The sequence below is a fragment of the Pipra filicauda genome, unplaced genomic scaffold (genome assembly GCF_003945595.2).
Source record: "Pipra filicauda isolate LSUMZ 115617 unplaced genomic scaffold, ASM394559v2 scaffold352_size854550_pilon, whole genome shotgun sequence".
NCBI classification, from domain to species: Eukaryota; Metazoa; Chordata; class Aves; order Passeriformes; family Pipridae; genus Pipra; species Pipra filicauda.
The window spans coordinates 711,375-729,114 of record NW_024104479.1 but is presented as its reverse complement, the minus strand read 5'-3'; the positions used below and the strand labels follow the sequence as shown (position 1 = coordinate 729,114).

At 54.5% G+C, this 17,740-nt stretch overlaps 1 protein-coding gene across 1 annotated transcript; it reads left to right on the top strand.

The window, feature by feature from the left end:
* Positions 1 to 4,743: 4,743 nt before the first annotated feature.
* Positions 4,744 to 17,740, top strand: MOGAT2 (monoacylglycerol O-acyltransferase 2). The gene is made up of 6 exons (XM_027717838.2): positions 4,744 to 4,951; positions 9,302 to 9,480; positions 14,522 to 14,726; positions 16,012 to 16,186; positions 16,306 to 16,505; positions 17,155 to 17,740. The coding sequence occupies exons 1-6, from the start codon at positions 4,858 to 4,860 to the stop codon at positions 17,307 to 17,309; spliced, it is 1,008 nt and encodes a 335-aa protein (XP_027573639.1). The 5' UTR covers positions 4,744 to 4,857; the 3' UTR covers positions 17,310 to 17,740.

The following is a 17,740-nucleotide window of genomic DNA, read 5'->3' as shown; positions in this document are numbered from 1 at the left end:
CCTTTCTCCTCCATCACAGGGGGACCTGGGCATCAGCTCCAGGGGCTAAAGGTAGGGCAGACTCCAGCTCCAAAGCCAGCCCTGGAGCACAACAGCAGCCTCCCCGGTGAAGGGTGTTCACCACAACACCCCAGTGAGGTGCAGGAAAGCTCCACTGACCCGCCTTTCTCCTCCCCGGCACTGCCGTCCCCTGTCCCCGCCCCGGCAGGGCTGTCCCACACACCCCCTGCTCTGCAGGACCTGTCCCTGCGCTGGGGACACTGCTCTGAGCTGCTTCTGTGCCCAGCACCGACCTCCGGGGACAGGAGAACAGGACAACACTGCGGGGGACAATTTAGAGAGGATTTCTAGTGGCCTCTCACATCTTAAATCATTTTATAATCACACACAACTTCTGGGAACGGGGTTCTGCCTGGGGTGTTCTCGTTTTCCTTGTCAGCTCTGCTTATGATTCATATATGTTGGGAGAGTTTTTCAGGGCCAAATGGGACAGGAACCAAAGCAAATCCATATCAGAGTGCTGCATAAAGAGAATAATTGAAGTGCATGAAAAGAAGAATTCGACCAATAATTCAAGTGCTCTAAAGGACATGAAATTTCTTTGATGAAAACCACTGGCAGAACACAGCCACATTTCAGAAGAAGTGATTTTGTAACAGGTAGGAGGGGGAGTAAGATCTGAAATACTGTGTTTTGAAAGAATTTATATTAAAAAACAAAAACAAAACCAACAAAACCCCAAAAATCAAACCCAAAAAACCCAGCAGGCAGAAGTGGGCTTCTGTCACACCCACACCCTCACTCAGAGCTGGGGAGGGACAAAGACCAGGCTTGGTGCAAAGGCATCACGTGGGTTTGGGGTGATGGGGAGAAGGAGGACCTTGCAGGGGAGACACTGCTGGAGGAGTGATGGGTCAGGAAGGAACGGGACTCAGAGAAACCATGGGACAAGCACTAAGAAGATACCTTCAGTCTACTTCTGATAATTTTGCCCACTGGAGGGTAAATTAGTTTGATGGGAAGCCCTAGGAATATGTGTGGATAACTGAGAGGCTTTAGGGTAAATGAAAGGGGGTTATGTGTGATTGGAAGGGAGGAACACTGACCTGAAGGGTGGTTATAGCTCTGCTGCTGGGGCACCAAGTCCCACAGGGTCCACACGTGGTGGGGACTCACCAAGGAGCCATGGACAGCTCCTGGAGCTGTGCAGTGTCCTGGCACCCTGTCCGTGCTCTGTACCCTGTCCATGCCCTGCACCCTGTCTGTGCCCTGCACCCTGTCTGTACCCTGCACCCTGTCCGTGCCCTGCACCCTGTCCGTGCCCTGCACCCTGTCCATACCCTGCACCCTGTCCGTGCCCTGCACCCTGTCCATACCCTGCACCCCTGCCCTGCACCCGTGCCCTGCACCCTGTCTGCCCTGCACCCTGTCTGTACCCTGTCTGTCTGTGCCCTGCACCCTGTCCATACCCTGCACCCTGTCCATACCCTGCACCCTGTCCGTGCCCTGCACCCTGTCCATGCCCTGCACCCTGTCTGTGCCCTGCACCCTGTCTGTACCCTGCACCCTGTCCATACCCTGCACCCTGTCTGTGCCCTGCACCCTGTCCATACCCTGCACCCTGTCCATACCCTGCACCCTGTCCGTGCCCTGCACCCTGTCCGTGCCCTGCACTGCTCCTTGCGCTGCTTCCCGCACATCCTCTGGGCCAGGCTTTCCCAGCGCTCCCCCTGGAGCCTGGCCAGCTCTCCAGGGACAGCCCAGGAAGGCTCCTGGGCACATCCCACCGCGCTGACTTGCAAAGCCTCCGGCTCTGACTCAGGGTTTATGGGGAGAGGTGGACGTTGCCCAGTGGAGTCGCGGGAGGCACTGATAAAGGGATTACAGGGGACGACTTATTGAGGGATTAAAGGAACTTAATGTTCCCAGACTAAATGCAAGCCGTGGGAGATTGGATAAATGGCTATAAATAACTGAGAAGGGAAAGCCAAGGGGAATGTGGTGGGAGCCCCCGTGTGTGAGTGGCTGGGTGTGTCAGGAAAGGAGGCTTGACTGGGGTATCAGGGCATAGGATATCAGGGCTCGGTGTTTGGGCATGTCACCTACTGCTCAGCTAGTTCAGTACCTCAGACACAGCTCTGCCCTTCCCAAAAATAGGAAAGAGAGGCTCAGGGGGGACCTTCTGGCTCTGCAACCCCCTGACAGGAGGGGGGAGCCAGGGGGGGTCGAGCTCTGCCCCCAGGGAACAAGGGACAGGAGGAAGGGGAACGGCCTCAAGTTGTGCCAGGGGAGGTTTAGATTGCAAATTAGGAAAAATTTCTTCATGGAAAGGGCTGTCCAACCCTGGCACAGCTGCCCAGGGCAGAGGGGGAGTCCCCATCCCTGGAGGGATTTAACAGCCCTGTGCATGTGGCACTTGGGGACAGGGGTGAGTGGTGGCCTTGGCAGTGCTGGGGGAACAGTGGGATTTGATAACCTTAGAGGGCTTTCCCAACCCAAATGATTCTGTGATTCTAAGTCACAGGTTCAATTTTATCTGCACTCAGCAACGAGATGCATCTCTCCCAGCTCCTCCTTTCTGTCTGGAGTTCTGTGATCCCCCTCTAATTTAGGCAGGGGATCTCAAAGCCCTCCATTAGTAGGTATTTTTCTCTCCTAATTTAGGAAAGTAGAAAGATAAAAAGCAAATGACATAACCACAGCAGAGCAGCTCATGAATATTTATTACCCAGCTGAGCCTTGCTTCACTCCTTGGTCAGCCCTTCCAAGGAGCCGACTTGTTAATAATAAATCCGGAGCGTGGGGCTGTGCTTGTCATAATAAACCACAGACAAAGAGCTGGGACTCTCTGCAGCACAACTGCTCTGGGAACAAGCAACACAACTGCTCTGGGGCTTAGCCTGACGTTTTCTGGGAGCAGAAAATGCTTCCCACATGTCTGGGTGTCCCCAAGGCACAGGTGTGTGACCCCTTTCACCAGCAATAACCAGAAGAGCTCCTTGGCATGGCTGGGTTCCAACAAGGACAAGACCAGATGGAAAACACTTTGAAACACCATCACTGAACCAGAGATGTCCCTGCCAGGGCTTTTCAGAGTCATAGAATTGTTTAGGTTGGAAAAGCCCCCTAAGATCACCAAGTCCAACCCTTCCCCAGCACTGCCAAGGCCACCACTGACCCCTGTCCCCAAGTGCCACATCCACAGGGCTGTTAAATCTCTCTGGGGACAGGGGCACCACCACTGCCCTGGGCAGCTGTGCCAGGGCTGGACAGCCCTTTTGGGGAAGGAATTCCCCCTAAGAACCTCTCTAACCCCTCCCACCACCCCCTCCCTGACGGTGAAGGGGTTGCCCAGCCCAGGAAGACCGGGAGCCCCGGACCCGCAGGTTTCTGCAGAGCATTTTGGAAATCACTGATGGTTTCTCACCAGGAAACATCCCGTCTCCAGGCAACAGCGCTGAAAGAGTTAAAAACCTCCTTTGCTTTCTCGAAGCAGGCAGGGTCCTGACATTAGCAGCAGAACACAAAGGATGGGGAGAGATTCGAGCGAAATCTAAACCAGTTCCAGCTCAATTAAAGCAACCGGTGTCTTTAGGAAAAAAATCCCTTGGGATTTCACCAGAGCCCTGTTGTTCTGGCGACTGGGGAAAATGGAGTTTAACAGCTGTAAATCCCTCGTACCCCCGACGACTTCCTAGGGTCTGACAAAGGGGAGGGATTATTTTTCGGTCAACATCCCTGATTTGCTTCTACCAAAGGTTGTTTTCGGTTTAGTTCTGTAATTCTTGGCCGCGGCGACCCTGGGGATTTGAAATGCCCCTTAGACAAGCGAGCTACGCCTTTTGTACTCGGCCGGTGCTTTGCAGTTCATCGGCTCATTGTTCAGTGCAGCCTGTTCCCGGTATTATCCTGTATCCTGGTTACAGCCAGGCCTCTCACAAGATGATTTCTTTGTTTTACCTGAGTGGTTTGTCAGTTCCCTGAGGATTTTTTTTTCCTCCCAAATTTCTGTGTGTTTCGCTTTTTTTGTTGTTGTTGTTGTTTTCCCCATGCAGTAAATTGCAGCTCTTGGCACTGAGGCTGAGGCTCAGACTGCACCTGCTTGGGGGTGGAAATGCCAGAAGGAGGGAGGATTTCCTTTCTCTGTACCCACATAAACGCGTGCAAAGATGCACGTGGACACTTGTCTGCCCCATCCATCCATCCATCCATCCATCCATCCATGTCCCGACAGAAGCATGAGATTGCTCGTGTACCCTGTGCTGAGCAACGAAAACCCTTCTGTTGTCTCCCCACCTCCTCGGCTGAGATGGAAACCCATCCTCATCACATCACCCGCAAATAAAAGTGACCTGCCCGTGCTTGTCCCTCCTGCTTGTCCCTCCTGCTGTGTGAAACCCAAAAGCTCGCCGGGGGATCGGGGTGCACAGGGTGGTTTGTAGGGGCAGAGGGAAAGCAAAGCCTGGCTCACAGGCACCGGTGCCTCCTCCTCTCTGCCAGCGCCCAAATATCGCAAAATTTGAGAGAGACAGGGAAGGCGAAGGCAGGACCGGGTCCTGAACGCAGTTTACTTCCCATTCGGGTGGCCGAAGCAGGAACTGGTGCCCGTCCAACAGCGGTGAGTCACTTTGGTGTCAGGCTGGGGACACCTCCCGGCAGTGCCCGTCCCTCTCTGCCCCCGGAGGGTGCTGGGGACAGCCACCAGCGCCACTGTACATTGCACAACCCCCTGTACAGTAACACTGAGCAAACATTGACGGGCGACTTTGCACTTTGCATTCGCCACTCGCTTCCTCCTCCTCCTCCTCCTCCTCCTCCTCCTCCTCCTCCTCCCGAGACGCGAATGCGGAGCCCAAGATGAAGGTCGAGTTCGCACCGCGCTCGGTGCCGCTGCAGAGGAGGCTCCAGACGGCAGCCGTGGCTCAGTGGGTCTTCAGCTTCCTGGGGCTGGGTAAGACACGTCTCCCTTTCCTTCTCTGAGGAGCCTTCCGCAGAATCCCAGAGTGGTTTGGGTTGGGAGCGACACGAAAGATCCTCCAGTGCCACCCCCGGCCACGGCAGGGACACCTTCCACTACCCCAGGTTGCTCCAAGCCCCGTCCAGCCTGGCCTTGGACACTTCCAGGGATGGGGCAGCCACAGCTTCTCTGGGCAACCCGTGCCAGTGTTTTTGGCTTCTTCTCACCCCCTGCTCAGTGCACGGTGGCACCAGGGTGGGTGGCTGCCTGCCTGTGCATGGGAATATCCACAGCTCTTACGGAGCATCCAAACCTGAGCGGGGTTTTCAGCTCCTCCTGCTCTTTAGGTTCAGTGTTTTCCCTGTCTGAGGTGCTGCCCCGCACGGCTTTAAGTGTGGGAAGCAGCATTCCCGTGCTTGAGGAGGGGAAGAGCCCCGGGGACTCGCCTTTGCAGCCCTGGGAACAGACACTTCATACAGGTGCCCCTGCACATCCCTAAAGGAAGTTTTTCCAAGATACCCCAAGCAGGTTTAGGGAAGAGACACATTAGCAAACTGAGACCCGGGCGAACTCGGTGCTGTGTGGAGGGCATCGGGTGCTGATGGAAGCGACGCGCGGGCAGGTTTGGATGGGATGCACTGGGAAATAAAGAGATGGGAGAGCCAGAGGCAGGTTAGCAGAGAGGGCAAACTCGGGGGCCATTTACGGCCCATCAGGCGCCAAGCTGGAAGGTGACATCCCGGAATTTCCGATTGTTAGGGAAATAGAGATGGGAGCATCAGGGGCAGGTTATCAGGGAATGCAAACTGTCTGCGGCCATTTACAGCCCATCGGGAGCCAGGCTGGAAGGTGACATCCCAGAGCTTCCCATTGTTATGCCAACTGGGAATCTGGGATAAGATCTGTGTAAAGCTCCTCCTTTACTGCGGGAGGGCAGTTGTTGGCCAGTCCCAGCTCCGCAGTTCCCTCTCTGTCCCTGCACCCCCATTTCCCTCCGTGGTGCCGGGATGGGATGGGATAGGATGGGATGGGATGCAGCAGAGATGTGGCCGCAGTGTTATCAAGGGATACAACAACACATCCCCATTCCTGACACGGATGCAGCTGGGGCTTATGGAGCTTTAACAGTGTTTTCCAGTAAAACAATTCGTACTTGAGGTTTTTCTCTCCTTGGTGTTGGGAACAAGCTGGCACTTGATTTTCCAGCGAAGGAAATGACTTCTGGAGCCAGCAGAAAGACAGCACATGGCCAAGAGGAGGGAATCCTCCATGGCTGTAGGTTACTGTGGAGTTTCTTGAAACACAGGCTCGACCTCCTGCAGGGAAATGCTGCTTTCTGTGGATGAGGATGAGACCCAAACCCACTCCTCCTCCATGGCTAACCTTTCAGGGTTTACCATCTTTCCCTAGAACAATTTGGTTTTGATTTTGGGGGTTCTCTGCGATAAAATCTGAAACCAAAAACAGATAAGAAATGCATTGGAGAAGCGATAACCAAACCTTAGGAAGCAATTCCAGCCGGTTTGGTTCATTTCACAAAGTTTCTCCGAGCCTGGACCTTTCCACCCAAAACCTCCCAGTTTAACAACTGCAGAAGCTCGATGCCAAGGGATACCCTTCGTTTCACCCCGTGAGCTGCCAGACGTCCCTGTTGGCGCTGTTATAACCCTCGGGCACAGAGCTCAGGCCTCTCGTGGGCAGGATTGAGCTGCCGGCTGCTCCTTTGTCTCGGGGACAGGCTCCTGCTGCAGCTACCAGGGAAGGGCTCCCGAAATTCCCGTTCCAGCGCTGCCAGGCGCTGGCGCAGCCCTTTGGCCAGAGCTCCCCGCGCGCTGCTGGCAGGCAGCTGTTGCCATGGTTGTGCAAATACATCCCTGGAGAAGCCAAGCGCGGGCCGAGGGCTCATTCATTGCCGGCGGGATGCGGGATGAGGCGGCAGCAGCCCGGCCCCGCTGCCCCACACCCCTCTCAACAGGCGGGCATTGTCCGCTCTGCCGCTTTTCCCGAGGATGCTTTTCCCGAGGATGCTCCCGGCCAGGGCGCGGAGACAGAAGGTGCCCCTTGTGCCAGATGCCGGGGGAGCGTGCACGGGGCAAGGATGGGCTGCAGGGCACGGAGTGGGGACCTCCCCGGCCCCCAGCACTGCCCCGGGCCCCCTCCTAGTGTGGAGCAGCCAGGCTGTGTGCAGGGAACTGAAACCAGCGGGGTGGTGCCCGCGCCTGCCGCACTGCTGCACTGCTGCCTCCCTCCTGCCCACTCTCCATGGGCATGGACATCCAGCCAGGCTCACCATGCAGAGCCTGGAGTGCAGGGCTGAGCCCCTGCACACAACCCCAGTGCAGGGGCAGGAGAGCAGGGCACGCTGCAGACCCAACTCAGCAAAGCCAGCCTTTGAACCCTCCCAGTCACCAGGCCTGGCTCAAAGGGCACACGGTGCCAGGGCGATCACGGTGATTCCAAGTCTCTGATTCTTCTTGGAAGTGTTCAAGGCCAGGCTGGATGGGCCTCTGAACAACCTGCCCATGGTACATGGAGTGGGCTCCTTTCCCAGGGAGAACCAAAAGGTTTTCAAAGGACTCAAAAAAACCCTGATCTTAAGATTGAGTGAAGGTCACTGTGGCCAAATTCTGCTCTGCAGCAAAAAAAAAAAAAAAAAAAAAAAAAAAAAAAAAAAAAAAGAAAGGAAAACAAAAAAGTCCAATTGCAAATGAATCGAGGGTGAAATTAATAATTATATAATTGCAAGATAAAGCCTCTCTTGGATGATAAGTGTGTGCATTTGGACCAGAACAACTCCTTCATTTTGCAGACTGTACTTTGAGCTTTGCACAGCACGATAAAAGGAGAATTAGGCATTGCCGGGTTTTGCAGCAGCCTTGACAACCTGGCTCCTGGGTGCAGGAAACTGCAGCCTGTGTGTTGTGTTCACCTGTCAGGTGGACCTGGAGCTGCAGTTCATGCTCTGTGCAATTCTCCTCCAGGGTTGCAAAGTCTGTGCCTGTGGCATTTGAAAAAGAAGCCTGAGCAGCAGGTTGAGGGAGGGCATTCCCCCCCTCTGCTCTGCTCTCATCAGACCCTACTTGGAGCAGGACCAGAGGGGGCCATGGAGGAGATGCTCCAAGGGCTGGAGCCTCTCTGCTTTTCCACACAAAGCTCTGGGGGAATAATCACCAAAACAAGGACTACGAGCTAAATATACTTATTTATCCTTAACTAAAAGCAAACAGCAGGTACAGGGAGGTCTAAAATGAGAGCATCCTATTCCTCTCCTCTGACAGGGTGAGATGAGCTGGAGAGAACAGGTGCCAGGTGACTCCCAAAGATGGAAATCCAGGTCTCAGAGGATGAGGGTGTGAATGCATCTATCTCACAGCTGAAGCTGAAGCTGAGTAGGGCACCTCCATCCTCGGGTCCTTCAGTCCTGGTGCTGGATCTGTGATGGAGACCCGAAAAAGAACAAAGCACATAACACGTGGTGTAACCCACGGGCAGGGGAAGGCAAACCACTCGGGTGCTTTGTTTTGGTTTTTAGCTCAGTCTTCCCCTTCCCAAGCAACACCAAGGCTTCCAGAGGGACAGATGGAGAGGACACAGCTCTTCCCAGGCATCTGCTTTAGCAGGTGGCATCTTGGTGGCCATCACCACTTCCCAGTCTCTGCAGACAGACAGTCTTGGGCTTGGGCAGGATTTCATGCACCAAGTGGTGCTTGTTTGCACATAGACTTTTCTCCTCTTGTTTCATGCCAAAATCCAAGGTATGAGGGGGGTGGAAGGGAGAGGTCAAAGCTGAGCACTGACTGGAAGCAGCTCAGAAAATTCTCTAATGACTTGGGAAAGTCCCAAGTCATTAATGTCTTGGAGAATGAAATAGAGCATTCTTATAGAATTCGTGATGGCACCGAGTTGAAAGCACTGAAAACCCTCTGGAGGCCAGATTAGAGCTGAGAGAGAACCTGAGAAGTGGGGGAAAGGGTCCAAAATCAATAAGAAAAAACTCGATAAAGACTAAAATCTTAAATGTGGGGTTAAGTCAAGGGCACAATTAAAATGGGGAATCAGACAGGACACAGTGCCCTGTTTGCCGCCATTGTAAAATGTCAGATGTCAGCAGGGGGCATTAACAGGAGTTTTGGGATAAGACAAGGCAGTTATCATGGTTCCTCTTCACATTCCTGGGGCAGGCAGAAAAGAAACCACCTCTGGCTCAGAGGTGCCTTCACTCTGATCAAATAACTCAGCAGGAAGCCCAGAGGGGGCTCGGGCTCCATCCCAGGACAGAAGAGCCTCTCCCAATGAACCATCCCTCTGCCAAAGCCCCCCTGACCCCGCTGGCTTCTCTTCCAGCCCCGTGCTGCATCGCTGCCTTCATCGCCCTCCTCTTCACCCGCTTCTGGCTGCTCAGTGCCCTCTACGCCGTGTGGTGGCTCCTGGACCGGGACCAGCCCAGCCGGGGCGGGCGGCGCGTCCAATTCCTGCGGAACGGCGCCGTCTGGAGGCACATGAGGGACTATTTCCCCATCACGGTAAGTGCCGTCCGCCCGGCCCAGGGGCCCTCCGGGGAGCAGCGTTGTCCTTGGGGTCTGGGGCCAGGTCACTGGAAGATCCAGGAAAAAACCGTGGAGCACCATTTTCACAACCCCATCCCTCAACCACCTGCCTCTTCCGCACCAGTTTGGCCTCGCTGCCTTCCAGCTGTTTTCCATGTCTATGTTTCAATATTCCCACGTCCATATTTCAATATTTCCGTGTCTATATTTCAGCACTCCTGCCCTTCGGGTCGCTCAGCACTCACCCTGTGGACACGGGGCCAAGTTTTGACCAAAATCCAAGAGGTGCTGGTGCCGAGGGAGGGGATGGGTGGGGGGAGCTGGGTGTGCACTGGGCAGCCTCACAGAGCTGCTACTCTTTCGAGAGGACTTCTGTGACATTGCCTGACTTACTCCCAAGCCCGTGGCTGCCCTTTGCCCTTACCCTTTATCTGGCACCCCCCTGGATGCAGGGAGCAGCCCCCGGTCCTGCCTCAGAGCCGCCACAGGTCGGCTCAAACCCGAGCAGTGCAGCAGAAGGGCTCTCCCAGGTCCCTTCCCACCCGAGCCACGGCGTGACTCCATGAGATGCACGACTCCAATGATCACACGCAATACATACTGCGTAAATTATTTGTGGCCGTAACGCACCACTTGTGCAGCGCCGGACCAACCCCTCTGCTAAAATTTAGCTGCCGGCTGAGGCCGGCGGTGGCCCCTCTCCCGTCCCTTTGTGAGGACGGGCAGAGCCTCTCCTGAACGCCGCAGCCCTTGGCTGGAGGACCAGCAGGACCAGTAGAGGGAGTGCGGGACTGGGTTTGGCTGCAGTTCGCTCGGTGGAGCCTTTCCCCCCTCTGGTCTGGGAGAAAACAAGAGGGGGTTCCGCAAAGGGACAGCAGAAAACAAGACAAAAAGGTAATAAAAAGAGTTTTATAACGAAGTAGCCACAAAATAGTATTTCCCAAAAACATTTTCTCAGTCGTGGAATCATGGAATCATAAAATGGTTTGGGTTGGAAGGGGCCTTAGAGAGCGTCTGTTTGTAACCCCCTGCCATGGGCAGGGACACCTTCCACTAGCCCAGGCTGCTCCAAGCCCCGTCCAACCTGGCCTTGGACTCTTCCAGGGATCCAGGGGCAGCCACAGCTTCTCTGGGCAACCTGTGCCAGGGCCTCCCACCCTCATAACCAGGAATTCCTTCCCAATATCCCACCTAACCCTGCCCTCTGGCAGTGGGAAGCCATTCCCTGTGTTGTCCCCAGTCCCCCTCCAGCTTTCCTGGAGCCCCTTTAGGCCCTGCAAGGGGCTTTCAGGTCTCCCTGGATCCTTCTCTTCTCCAGGTGAACCCCTCCACTTGCCCAAAGCCCCAACCAGAGCAGGAGCACAAGAAGTGGGATCCAGGGACACAAAGCAGGCTGGCCCCCAGCACCCAGGGCTGTGTCTGTGTGTGGATGGAGTTTGCTCAGCCCTGGAGAATTAGATGTCCTGGGAAGATTAAACGTGGCTCCTGATCATCCCCAATCCCAGCAGCAAACAGGAACACCAGGGTTTGGGCAGCAGCTTTAACTGGTGCCCTGGGTGTGTTTGCTGTGGGGGCTGAGCACTGCTGTCTGGGCAGGGTGGTGGGCAGTGTGGAGCTGAGCTGTGCCCCCGTGCTGTGTGCCAGGAGCACCCTCTGCCCAGCCCGCCCTTGCACAGGAACCACTTTGCTGCTGGGTTTGCTCCCCTTGGGACTGGCTGTATTTTAGTTTATGGTTTGGGAGTCAAAGGGTCAGGCAGGACCTGAATGAGTTTGGATGTTTTTAAGAAGTGGATGAGAAGAAAGCAGGGAGAATCCAAATGCATTGCCCAGGAGAGTTACTTCTGCTTCATTTCCCTGCATTTTAACCCTGCTCTAGTCCTTTTTTTTTAATACAACTGATAGGCCTGGAATTGGCCTGAAGTTGTTTAAAAGCTTGTGTGGATGTGGCACTTGGGGCCATGGGTTGGTGGTGGGCTTGGCAGTGCTGGGGGAATGGTTGGACTTGATGGTCTCAGAGGGCTTTTGCAACCCTAATAATTCTGTGATTCTCTGATTCCAGTACCTGGCTGAGCTCAGCTGCACTATAATATCGTGTAAAATATACCAAAGGGTTTAAAATGAATCTCTTTGGGCCAGACTAGGTTTGAACAGATAGTCAGTGATGCCTGCTGTGGGCTGATGAGTGAGACAATCACAGGACGGGTTGGGTTGGAAGGGATCCTCATGGATCTCACCCAGTCCCACCCCCTGCCCTGGGCAGGGACACCTTCCACTAGCCCAGGTCGCTCCAAGCCTTGTCCAACCTGGCCTTGGACACTTCCAGGGATCCAGGAGCAGCCACAGCTTCTCTGGGCAACCTGTGCCAGGGCCTCGCCACCCTCTCCTCAAGCATCAGTGCCCGGCCTCACACAGGGAATTGCCTGTTCTCTGCCTGCCCATGGCCTGGGGCACGACAGTCCAGTCCATAGAAAATCCCAGCCACATCTCAAGGGGTGAATTAAATCAGGCTGGGTAAAGCAGTGCTGAACTCCTGGGCTGGTAAAGTCACTCAGAAGCCCTAACTCCAATTAGCTTAATTCCCCTCCAAAATGAATTAAAACCCAAAGAAAACAAATACTAAATGAGGGGCACTTTAATTCCATCTAAGAGCATCTACTTGGGATGTTAATGCCATTTAACTAATCCAGTTTAAAATTGATTTGGATTAATTTGCTTGAGATCCTCACCAGGACATGGGCTCTTTTTGGGGCTCCTGGAAGTTTGCCTGTGCAGCTCCCTGGCTCGGCTGGCAGTGCATGGAGAAGGTCTCACTCAGGAGCTGGAGGAACCGGGACAGGGTTTCACCCACGTCTTAGGCTCGTATTTGAGCAGAGAGAACAAGGGGAGTTTTCTGTTTCAGAGCAATCACTGCAAGCCCTGAAAAACTGTAGCTATCAAGATATTTTTTCCACGATGAAGCACAGAATAGATCTCATCCTTCGAAACCCAAATTTAAATTCAGCAAGTTCTTCACTGAAAGGGCTTTCCAGCCCTGGCACAGGCTTTCCAGGGCAGGGGTGGAGTCCCCATCCCTGGAAGAATTAAACAGCTCTTTGGATGTGGCACTTGGGGACATGGATTAGTGGTGGCCTTGGCAGGGCTGGGGGAACGGTTGAACTCAATGATCTTAGAGGGCTTTCCAACTTAAATGATTAGGATTTGTTAGGAAGGCCAAGATCACCCCCCATCTGGGATGCAAAGGGCCTCATGGCACCTCTGAGAAGGGATCATCGCTGCTGGCAGCAGCCAGGACACCAGGCAGCACCCTGACCGTGCCAGGGGGCAGCTCGAGGAAGTCAAACCCCCATGGCTGGGTTTGGAGGGCACAGCCCTGAGCTGCTGCAGCTCCCTGCCTTCAGAACACACGCCAGACACAGGGACTGGGCACCCCTGGCACCTGGGAGATGAGGAACTGCTCCTGGCTGACCCGGGCTCGGGCATTGGCTCAGTGAGGTGCTCACACGTGTGACACTGGCCTGGCTGGACACTGAAGTCCTCGCACAATTATGGAATGTTCCACTCACCCACAAAGCCCAGAGCAGCAAGTGCCTTCCAGAGGGTGGGGGAATGACAACACATGCAAGGCAGGAGGGAGGACAGTCCCACCCCTTGGCACCCCAACCCAGCTCTGTAAGGCACCTGGGGCTGTGCAGGGTCAGGGATTAACTTCCCTGGCGGTTTGGGAATGGAGATTGACCTCTGGCAGGTGGAGAGGGGAGGAGGGAATAGCCAGTGGGAACAATCCAGAAGGGAAGGTGGAGTTTCTGTGTTAAAGAATTTCCAGAAGGAGAAGGGAGGGTGAGAGTCCGGGGGCCTGACCTCAGTGTGAGAGACTTTGCCCGAGTCTCTCCTCTGCTGCAGATTTCCTTCTCAGCCCTGTCCAGGCTCCCTGGTTTCTCTGGGAGCTCTGCCCAGCTCATCCAGGTGTGAGCAGGCACTGTGACCAAACGGGGACCTGCTTTCCCCAGGGCAACACAGAGCCACAAACGTTGCAGTTTCCAACACACCAAGAGCCTTCGCCTTCCCTCCCTGCTCGTAAATCACCTGGAGATGAAGGGCTGTTTGGGAGCTGAAGATGAATGCAGGGAACATTGATGCAAGCTGAGACTGCTCAAAAAAAGAGCACAGGGTGGCAGGGGCCCCGGGCACTTAGTGACTGGGCCATCTGCCCTGTTCCTGCTGGGCAGGGGGGGACTCGTGTTTGTCCACCCCCTCATTAGGAGCAGGCGCCTGAATGGGCTCATTCGAACAGTCAACAGAGCTTTGGGACAGGGGGGAAATGAGCCATGAGGGAAGGAAGGGAAATACAGCCCCACCATTAACCTGCAGCTCTGGCTGCTCCAGCAGGGCACAAACACCGTCAGCTGCACCCCGAGGGGGACGGGGGTTCTGGGAGGGCTGACACCCGAAAATGCATGGGGTCTGGTTCTGCTTGAGCACAAGAGCCTTGGAGCTGCCTGCAAGTTCGTGGTGGCTCTGTGATCCCAGAATCACAGCATTGTTTAGGCTGGAAAAGCCCTCTCAGACCATCGAGTCCAACCGTTCCCCCAGCACTGCCACGGTCACCACTGGACCACGTCCCCAAGTGCCACATCCACATGGTTTTTGAACACCTTCAGGGATGGTGATTCCACTGAGTTTTAGCTTTTTTCCCCGTATTAGGAATTGTATTGGAGGACATTTTACACCAAGCCAGCTCCCAACAGCACCGGGACCAGCCCAAGGCAGCACGAGGGACTGGGCCTTTGGAAAAGTCATCTTGGGCCCATGGGTGGGGGGAGATGGAAACGCTGGCAATGAAACACAGCTGGGTGAAAAAGGACGGGGTTGGGCCAGTGGACCCTTTCCAACAGCAGGCGTGGTGGGTGCTAAGGAAGCCCCTCCAGGAACACCTCACCCGCTCTGCAGAGCAAACACTCCCCCCCAGAGGTGACAGCCCCGACTCACAGCCCCTTCTTGGCTTCGTCCCTGTGTCCAGCTGGTGAAGACAACGGAGCTGGACCCCAGGCAGAACTACCTGCTGGGCTTCCACCCCCACGGGGTCCTGGCGACTGGAGCCTTCCTCAATTTCTGCACGGAGGCCTCGGGCTTTTCCACGCTCTTCCCGGGCATCACCCCCCACCTGATGATGCTCTCCCTGTGGTTCCGGGTGCCCTTCCTCAGGGACTACCTGATGAGTGGAGGTGAGGAGCACGGCTGGGGGGGTGGGAGACAGAGGGGAAAAGTTGGGGCTGTTTTCCCCCATCTGTGGCCAGTTGGACCCCATGTGTGGATGCAGCCGCTGCAGCTGGCACCCCGAAAACACCCTGAAGCTACAAATTGCCCTCCTAGTTGTTATCTCTGCAGTTCCACTTCACAGATGGTCTCTGAGCTCAGGGCATCCCAGCCAGGTGCTGTGCCACAGCAAAAGGCAGAGCAAACTGTGAGCAGGAGTATCTGCTGCTTACAGGGTGAGAGGATGAAAACGGCAGCTCGTGCTGCTGCAGGGTGATGGGGCAGGGGAGGAAGGAGCAGCAGCAAAAGGGAATAGGAAATGGAATAGGTAAAAATGAAATGGAGAGAGGGGAAAGGGGATTTTGAGAGATGTTTAGAGCCTGGCAGGATGGCCTCCATCTCTCACCAGTGGGCTTGGGCACGGCCACTTCTCCAGCTGAATGTGGGTAGAATTCAACAGACTAAACGTAGGCATCCTGTTCCACCTGACAGACCCCAGGGCATCCATCACCCTGTTTTGCACAGAAACTCTGGCTCCTGCTGCTGAAAAAATATTTACCTGGACGGTGAGGGATCAAAACAGTGAGATGGGAGAGAGCTGTGACCCAGGCAAGGGAAGGTTTAATCCCTGTAATGCAGGAGTTGGGTGCATAGCTCATTTTCAGGTCCATTGAATCCGTTTCACATAGAAGTTTTAATTTGCAAATTATTTCAGCCCCTGAAACAAGGATTTTATTTATTTTTATTTTTTTTTTAGATAATCAAGACAATGTCGCTTTGTCATTTCTGAATTAAAGATTTCTAACTTTTGCAAGTAAACAACATCAAGGGACCAAATCCCTCATTACATTCCACTTTAAATCAGCAGCATCCACTGAAATTCACGTTTTGACCTAAAGCAAATGTTTCCCTGACTTTAGAACGGTTCAGGATTGGACATGGTCTCACTTGCCAACAAACCAAAACAGATTTTCCCCGGGGCTTAAGCACAGTTAGTTCTCAGTCTATTTTATTCCTAATTTTTTTTCCCCTCACTACTCCCTTCTGAGGCAGACAGCAAAGGGATAATTGTGTGTTCACCCAGCAGGGCTGTGCACCAACCCAGCACCTTTCAGGGGGCCAAAGAGCAGGAAAACTCTGGGAATGAAGAGTCTGGCAGCCCTCCAGAGATGGATAATGGGGGGAAAAACACCCAGAGCACAGCAGTGGGGTGGGTTTGACAGATCTCATCATTCACCCCTCTGTGTCCCCCAGGCCTCGTGGCCTCTGACAAGGAGAGTGCCTCCCACGTGCTGCAGAGGCCGGGGGGGGGGAACCTGCTGGCCATCATCGTCGGGGGGGCTCAGGAGGCCCTGGATGCCCGGCCGGGGTCCTGCACGCTGCTGCTGAGGAACAGGAAGGGCTTCGTGCGCTTGGCCATCCAGCACGGGTGAGCAGGAACACGGGGGGGGCTCTGGGCAGGGTGATGGGGGGTGTGGGACGGGAATGGGGGGTTTGGGGTGGGCTGGGCTGATCCTGACAGCCCCAACCCGGGTTCCTCTGCCGCAGCACCCCGCTGGTGCCCGCCTTCTCCTTCGGGGAGAACGACCTCTTCGACCAGGTGTGGAACCCCAAGGGCTCCTGGCTGAGGTGGATCCAGCACCGGCTCCAGCGGGTCATGGGCATCTCCCTGCCCCTCTTCCACGCGCGAGGCATCTTCCAGTACAGCTTCGGGTTCGTGCCCTACCGGCGCCCCATCTGCACCGTGGGTGAGTCCCCCCCAGAGCCCTGGCACGCCCCCGGGCCCGCAGGAGACCACGGCTCAGAAGACCTCTGGTTTTGAGGAACTTTTGCCCGGTTTCAACAACCCCACGCCCGTGAACCCGGGGAATTAATGCGGGGAATTAATCCAGCCAGAGCCACTGTTTGGAAAGGCTGGAGCTCACCCCACTGATTCAGTTTGACAGCCAGCAATTACTCCTAATGGCATTAGGACCTGTTTGCATCTTCTCAATGGTTTTATGGGCTGGGCGGTATCACCAGGGCTCTCCCTTAGCTGGGTGAGGGATTGTGGTACACGGTGGTGAAACCCTCCCTCATCTGACAAACACAATCTGAGCAAGAGCCCAGAGCACCAGAGGAGCCTCACGGACCCCCCCTGCCCCGTGCAGGCACCTGGTCCTGCTCCTGCTGGCTCTGGGAGATGGGAAGGTGCTTATTCTTGTGCTAGGAATAAAAACATTGAGGTTTATCTCGAATTAAACGTGATCTTCTTAAGATAAGGGGGCACTTGATCCCTAACAAAAACCAAACGATTCATAAAAACTTTAATCTGAGCAAAGTGGAAGCAACTCAACTGCAAGTGTGTTTAGGCAGCCTGCCACTGGCTCCTCTTTAATGCCTGTGCTTCTTTTCCAGTTGGGAAGCCAATTCCAGTGCAGAAGAAGCAGAAACCCTCTGAGGAAGAAGTGGATCGAGTCCACGAGAAATACCTGAATGAGCTGTCCAAGCTCTTTGAGGAGCACAAAGCTCGGTATAACGTCCCAGCTGACAGCCACCTGGAGTTTATCTAGAGTGCCTCCAAGCAAGGTGAAACCACGGAGATCAAGCTCCAGGCTTTCCCTTTCCCTGGAACTATCTCACAACCTCAACACAGTCACAGTTAACATACAATCTGTACAGTGTAGGGAGAAGGAACTTGATTTTCCCAGGATTTGATGGGTGTAGAGCCAGAATTTTCATTTTTTCATCACACAGGGGACACGTGGAAGGTATAAAGAAGGAGAAGAAAAAAAAATCCCATCTGTGGACAGCACTACTGAAACTCCCCAGCACACTCCCAGCCTGCCTTGGACGGCAGTTTTTCCAGATATTTCCAGGCGGATCTGAATTCCTTAAAATTTCCTTTGCGTTATTTTCATTCTGAAATGGGATGATGAGCCATAATTCCTGCTGAATGTATGTGTTTTTTTTAAAATATAATTCACCCTGATCAACAAACAAA

Excerpts from the sequence above, each read along its gene's own strand:
- MOGAT2 (XM_027717838.2), top strand. The coding sequence starts at position 4,858 with ATGAAGGTCGAGTTCGCACCGCGCTCGGTGCCGCTGCAGAGGAGGCTC. Across the intron at positions 4,952-9,301 it reads CTTCAGCTTCCTGGGGCTGG|CCCCGTGCTGCATCGCTGCC; the intron begins GTAAGACACGTC and ends CTTCTCTTCCAG. Across the intron at positions 16,506-17,154 it reads GCGCCCCATCTGCACCGTGG|TTGGGAAGCCAATTCCAGTG; the intron begins GTGAGTCCCCCC and ends CTTCTTTTCCAG.